Source organism: Coregonus clupeaformis, unplaced genomic scaffold (assembly GCF_020615455.1).
Source record: "Coregonus clupeaformis isolate EN_2021a unplaced genomic scaffold, ASM2061545v1 scaf0143, whole genome shotgun sequence".
Lineage (NCBI taxonomy): Eukaryota > Metazoa > Chordata > Actinopteri > Salmoniformes > Salmonidae > Coregonus > Coregonus clupeaformis.
This window is the reverse complement of record NW_025533598.1, coordinates 555,017-562,500: the sequence shown is the minus strand read 5'-3', so window position 1 is coordinate 562,500 and position 7,484 is coordinate 555,017. Positions and strand designations below refer to the sequence as shown.

Here is a 7,484-nt window from a genome sequence, read left to right as displayed (position 1 = left end):
TGTATCAATATGTTTTGACCATGACAGTTTACAATCCAGGGTTACCCCAAGCAATTTAGTCTCCTCAACTTGCTCAATTACCACATTATTCATTTCAAGATTTAGTTGAGGTTAAGTGTTTAGTGAATGATTTGTCCCAGATATATTTTTGAAATATTTAGGACTAACTTATTCCTTGCCACCCACTAAGAAACTAACTGCAGCTCTTTGTTAAGTGTGATTTTTCCAAAAGTTTACATAGGGTTGGTAACAGGCTGATTGGTCGGCTATTTGAGCCAGTAAAGGGGGCTTTACTATTCTTAGGTAGTGGAATGACCCATGCTTCCCTCCAGGCCAGAGGACACACACTTTCAAACAGGCTTGAAGAAATGATAAATTGAAGATATGGCAAATAGGAGTGGCAATATCGTCCGCTATTATCCTCAGCAATTTTCCATCCAAGTTGTCAGACCCCGGTGGCTTGTCATTGTTGATAGACAACAATACTTTTTTCACCTCTTCCAATGCTTGTCTTTCATAATTTGGTCAGATATACTTGGATGTGTAGTGTCAGCGTTTGTTGCTGGCATGTCATGCCTAAATTTGCTAATCTTGCCAATGATTAAAGTAGTTGGCAATATCAGTGGGTTTTGTGATGAATGAGCCATCTGATTCAATGAATGATGGAGCGGAGTTTGCCTTTTTTGCCAAAAATGTAATTTAAGCTTTTTACTTTTAATATCTTTATTCATTTATCTTTGTCTCATAGTGTACATAGTACAGTTTCTTCTTCTTTTTATTCAGTTTAGTCATATGATTTTTCAATTTGCAGTACGTTTGCCAATCGATTGTGCAGCCAGACTTATTTGCCATTCCTTTTGCCTCATCCCTCTCAACCATTGAATGTTTCAATTCCTCATCAATACACGGGGATTTAACAGTTTTTACAGTCATTTTCTTAATGGGTGCATGCTTATTAGTAACTGGGATAAGCAATTTCCCTGTCGCTCACTCAAACTCACAGTTGCAGAGAAGAGGAAGAGATTTGCCAATTACACCCATTTCTAACACTGTGTTTGTTGCAGGAATGATATGACGGACACATAACTTTTGAACAACATAATATATTATTGTCTCTTTATTGCCTCTTTACACACATTTAACTTTCTTTTTTTAACCTGTCAAGCTGTCCTCAATTGGAGAACCTCTGTACGGGATTATGGAGCGGTGTGTTATAAAAACTTGTTTGAATATTACAACAGTGTCCGGTCTGATCTGGCCTCCAGACCACATATTAAGTGTCTTGTCACGGTGTCGGACAATATTGCTATCAGGTTGTAAATCACAACTGACCTGGTACATTGTTTGCTGCCTCCATTCGGGATGCACTGTTTCAGTTTCAATGACTCAATATTCTGGACAAAAACGGACAAATGTAACTAAGGCTGGGAATGTCAATACAATCAAACTAGCAGGTTTAATGATCACAAGTCAGTCATAACGTGGCTAATAGGCTAGCGCATCTATTTAATTAGCAAGATAAAAACACGGAGGCTAACATTAGCTAGATAGCTACTAGAAGGATGTCATGTCATCGGAGGAGTGGGTGAGTGACTGACTTCTTCCCCTCATATCATTTTTCGGTGGCTATACACAGCTAGAGATGCAGGTTAGCTAGCAAGAACGACTGTTATCCAGTTAGCATATCTCTTGCGTTTGCAAATTCACTCTGGCTATCTACTCCGATTTCAGAGCAGTCTTGTCTGAGTGTGGCAGAGCGCAGAACAACTGATGAATTTACGAATGTGAAACACCCGCTGAATATGACCGGTGTCAGTAAACGTTGGCAAAAAAACTAAGTTAGTCAAGAACGTTCTAGATAACATGTAAACAGCCTAACCAGCTCTGCTACGGCAAGTAAAATGGTCAGAGTGAGGTGTTCTCTCATTTGTGTCTGGAAGTAGCTAGCTAGCAAGCTAGCCAGTTAGCTTGGGTGCTTGGTTGGGACAAGCATGCATTGGCAGGCAAGCTGCAGAAGGACGAGGAGGCTCCAATTCCCCATCGTTTATCAGTGCAATTTTGACGGCCAACTAGCTGAAAGATTTGAGAGGTTTTATCTAATGTTCCTTCTTTAGATTTTAGCTCATCTTGCTCTGGCTAGCATTAGTTGTTGATCTTGTTGTTGTTGATGTGCATAACTGAGGGAGAGAGAGCCTACCTTTTCATGGTTGTTTGATCAATAGGTCTGTAAAGTTCCCAAATGTAAGAGGACTCCCGTGGTGTTTACTTATTTGCAGAAATCCATTCTGGTGTATTTTGTGGCTTTTGGCGAATAAGTTCTAATGATCTAAAGTCGCGCTGTTGCAACTGCCTGTAAACACACAGTCCAGTTCAAAGTGAATGATGGCAGGCCCGTGTGGCAAATGGCTTGTTTGTATAAAGGTCTACTGTAGCTCTGATTAGCTATAATACACCGGTCTGTGTAGACACCGGTCCTGGACAAGACAGATGTTTATTTGTGGTTTTATTTACTGCAGTGTCTATTAATTATCCAAACGCACGGCCGCTTTCCCACTCTATATTGCTACAGAATTTGCACAAATGCCTTAGTATGTGTAATTCCCAAACATTCTAAGAATTTATGAAAACGTAAGTGGTGGCTTGTCAGATGTTTTTTTTTAAAGTGTCATATTGTGAAGGAAAATGTTATATTTGTGCTTTTCCAAATCCACTGGGTTCATGCAAGTGACTGATGGAAGGAATCCTGACTATCAGTATAAGCAATTTGGCGACAAACCGGACAGGAAAATCAGGTCAGTGACTCAACCCACTCAAGTCGAGTACAGTGAAAAAAGCCTGTCAAGACGTGATGCACCTCTCCTAGGGACGGCATGGGAGAGCACTAGCAAGCCAGTGACTCAACCCCTGTAATAGCTTCAGAGGCAGAGAATCCCAGTGGAGAGAGGGGAGCCGGCCAGTACACCCAGAACATTGCTTTGAGAACCGAAAGGAGGGGTATCTCAGTTTCAAGGTCTCAGCTTGGAGAGAAGAAGCCTCGTGAGGTATTGGTCGGTCACATGCTGGAACCAAATGATAATGACTAATTAATTATGAATAATGAATTATGTAAATCATGCAAATATAACTTGTCTGTGTAAGCAGTATATAAGAGAACTAACGGGACTGCCCCGGCGGAGCTCCCGACCGACGTGTACTATGGTGCATTAAGTTAGTTGGAACCTCTCCAGCTTTCTGATAATAAATAATTATTCATTTAATATTGACTTCAGGTGTCCCTGGTGGTAATTTCCACGAATATATTCTTCCTGGGGGTGTATATGAACAGATTGTAATATGATTTCATGTTGCTAAAATGCTGTCAGTTCCATTTTAAATGTAACAACGTTTCACACATAAGTTACTTTCAAAGAGATGGCTAACAACAGCAAGCAGGCTGCAATAAAAAACTCAGTTCCACTCTCCAGATGATAATAATTTGAAACTTAACCTCTTGTTGAAAGTTATTCTTGAAAAGGGAGAAGCTGACAAATTAACAACAACATCCTCTTTGATAACACCTGCTGCAGCCGTTGCAAACTAGCCGACAATAAAAGCTAGCTAGCTAGACCGCGGGAAAACTACTGCTTGCTATTGCGCAGTGACCTGTTGGCATTCAAGAAGGCAGAAGTTTCCATACGTTATTGTAAAAACGGTCCCACTCATTAAGTCAAAATGTGATTGATTGGTTCCACTGTCACTCCAAAATGTTGCCCTAATACAGTTGAATGGTAGATGTCTTTATCTATCTGCTGATGGCCTAGCCAATGGCTGACTTAGCTAGCTAGATTTATCTCCCCAGAGACAGCAAAGAAAATTCCTGAATGGATCTTTTTTTCTCTTCCATGTTAACCCTTTCCTTTCCTTTGACTCAGTCTCACCTCCGGTCTTGGTCTTGACTCGGACTCACTTTAGGTGGTCTCAAACACAACACTGATTAGGATTAAGCAAAACTTTACAATATAGAGAGGAGTTAAACATTTTCATTATCCAACTACTGTCTAATTTTTGATATCCTGATATCCGTTTCTTAAAAATGTTTCAGTTTGATGAACAATGAATTAATGTCCCACTTCGATATGAATGGACAGAGGAGCGAACATGCCTTTTCCTCAACTTTCCATGTTGAGTAGATTCTGACTGTTAAAGATATTTTACCGTTATGTCCACATTATGCCACTCGTTATTTTATTTTTTAAATATGCAGTAGGTGTCATGAAAAGCTAGACAACTCAGGAGGTTGATGTGTTGCGGGTCCTCTGGAAAGTCCTGAAATATGCCGAGCCATGTTGGAGAAGGACGCAAAGTATGTACAGTTGAAGTCGGAAGTTTACATACACTTAGTTTGGAGTCATTAAAACTCGTTTTTCAACCACTCCACAAATGTCTTGTTAACAAACTATAGTTTTGGCAAGTCAGTTAGGACATCTACTTTGTGCATGACACATCTAACTGTTAACAGACAGATTATTTCACTTATAATTCACTGTATCACAATTCCAGTGGGTCAGAAGTTTACATACACTAAGTTGACTGTGCCTTTAAAGAGCTTGGAAAAATTCCAGAAAATGATGGCTTTAGAAGCTTCTGATAGGCTAATTGACATCATTTGAGTCAATTGGAGGTGTACCTGTGGATGTATTTCAAGGCCTACCTTCAAACTAACTACCAAAATATTCTTCAACTAGTACCAAGAAAATACTTTTAGCCAGCTGAGTCCACAAAGTTTCTTCAAGAATGTCCTTTTATATTTTGCTTATAACATCTCAAATTGATAAAGTTGTAACGCGCCGATTCTCTTCACTGCAGATCTGACCCATCACAAGACTCTATGCCCCAGAGGGCCTTCTGGGCTCAGAGGTCCTTGATGAGGATCTACCACATCACACCACTCTTACTAATCAAATAAAACAATGGGCCTTTATATACTCCCAGTATTTCTATGCATGTAACTTCTGTGGGTGAATTATAAAACAATTACTGTATGCAGATGTGTGAAAAAATTGTGATGGAGATTTGTTTTTGCCATTGCTTGATCTATTTTAAAATGTAAGAATATGTTGCAGATTAACTTTATTTGGTGACTATGGAAACAAATAGAAATGTAATGAACAATGTTTTCAATATCCAACTTTATATCGTCTGCAATACTTTTTACACTCTTAGAAAAAGAAGGTGCTACCTAGAACCTAAAAGGGTTCTTATTCGGCTGTCCCCATTGGAGAACCCTTTGGAGAACCTTGTTTGGTTCCAGGTAGAATCCCTTTGGGTTCTGTGAAGGACCCTTTCTACAGAGGGTTCTACGTGGAAACCAAACGGCTTCTACGTGGAACCAAAAAGGCTTCTCCCTTGGAACCAAAAAGGGTTATTCTATGGGGACAACTGAAGAACCCCTTTTTTGTAGGTAGTAGGTAATAAGGTAGGGTAATAAGCTGTCGTCAGGTGGTCATTACCAGGTTATGGGGAGGTCTTAACTATGACCAGCAGGCTACATAACACAGCACATAGTATAGAGGTCAGAATTATGTATGGCAGTCAGAAAAATATGTAATATTCTGGTCAGTAAAAATAACTTTAAATGTTTTCCTTTTTCAACCAGTTTGCGACCAGAATAAGACATACATCATACTGATGTCTTTTCAACCAGGTTTTGCCATGTGGGCCAATATTAAACATAAAAATCCTAGTCCAGAAGAAGTTATCTAATTTTTCACTAGACAGGATTTGAAACACCATAATAATGTTTAGAAGCTATAGCGAGAGGATATCACACCAAAAGAGAAGGTATCTTAATCTGCACTAAACAGAACTCAAAACAGCCATTTCCGGTAGTGCTCCCAGTCTCTGGCAAGGTGCTGTTACAGCACACCATGTAACGGTTCAGAACATCTCAGGATGATGTGTTTCAATACTCCAGCAAAATGAAGGTTTCGTCTGTTTCACGTTGGTGTGACAGCTCAGTTGCCACTAGTTTTGGTGTTACAAAGCACTTCATTTTAACATTGTAATAAATAACATGTTTAATGGGTTTCGGGGGCACCGACATACATATATTAGATAAAACATTATAGACAATTTGCTGAGACAAGAGAGGCGCCGTTTCGGTTACAATCTGCATTTTAAAATGGTTGGCATCATTAGCAGAAAGAAAGAGGTCCTTATCAATCTGGTAGCTACCTCACCGGGCTAGCGGTTTGAGGTGACCCCGCCACCGTCACACCCCACAACACCCTGACCCAAACCATTACGCAGTTCGAAGTGGTGAAACTAGACTATCGCTTTTCGTATGAACACTGCAAACACTGGTCAAACGCTGCATGTGTTATGGTGACATGAAATAACGATGACAATTCTTCACGCTGTATTCGTGTTCATGAATGTCGGGTATCTTCACACAATACGCCCCGGTAAACAAATAACACAACACACATGTAAACAAACTACAGCATGTCAAACTGAACTCACTCATCGTCCGCAATGTTTTTCCCGTTGATGAGGTTCCTGCCAGTCGGAGCGTAGTCCCAGTTAATCTCTCTGATTCCCACGTAGTACACCCTCTCACTTCCCCGTCCCTGTCCCTGTCCCCCCGGCAGCCCAGCGACCAGCAGCAGCAGCAGCCCCGGGAACAGTGTCCTAAAGCCGGCCATGATACCGCTTCTGTCCCTTCAAGTGAGCGGGGCTGTTGGTGTGGCCCGGTGGTGTGTGCGTGGTCGGCGGTGGTGGGGATTGCTGGATCAAGTGTTCGAGAGGGACTGAGAGAAAACGTCCACATGCGCAGAGAGCCGGGAAACACAGAGACTTTATGAGACTTGGCTTGGGAAAGAGAACAAGTTCCGCTATTCAGCTGCGGGCGTGAGACTCTGGCGCCGGAGCCCTCTCGGTCTGCTGATGGTTGATAGGCTACCGGACCTCGGCGGCCAGTCTGGTCTCATAGAATAGACGTAACATAGTAATAAAAACCGGGACACCGAATTTAGTATGCTATGTCATGTTCGGTGTGGTTACATAAAACAGAAATTTAAGTAAGGCAAGTAACTTATTCTTTATTTTACCACCACTAAACAGTTGAAATCGATAATCTAACCATGTCAAACAAAGAAAATGAACAAGATGTTGAGAAAGAGCCCACGGAAAGTCCTAGATTCACATCTCCGGTTTACAAGCATACCCATAACATGATGCAGCCACCACCATGCTTGGAAATATGAAATAGTGGTACTCCGTGATGTGTTGTGTTGGATTTACCCCAAACATAATGCTTTGTATTCAGGACATAAAGTTAATTTCTTTGCCACATTTTTTAGTTCCTTATTGCAAACAGGAATGCATGTTTTGGGATATTTTTTATTCTGTACAAGCTTTCTTCTTTTCACTCTGTCATTTAGGTTAGTATTGTAAAGTAACCAAAATGTTTTTGATCCATCCTCAGTTACCTCCTATCACAGCCA

The 7,484-nt window shown here is 40.8% G+C and overlaps 1 protein-coding gene across 1 annotated transcript in view; it reads right to left on the bottom strand.

Annotated features, from left to right (window-relative positions):
* LOC121542067 (ferroxidase HEPHL1) overlaps nt 1-6,896 on the bottom strand; it is an 85,531-nt gene extending 78,635 nt beyond the window's left edge. The window contains exon 1 of the mRNA XM_045213707.1: nt 6,502-6,896. Coding sequence (XP_045069642.1) covers nt 6,502-6,683 — 182 coding nt within the window. The 5' untranslated portion in view covers nt 6,684-6,896. The remainder of the gene's footprint in view (nt 1-6,501) is intronic.
* Between the last annotated feature and the right edge of the window lie 588 nt (nt 6,897-7,484).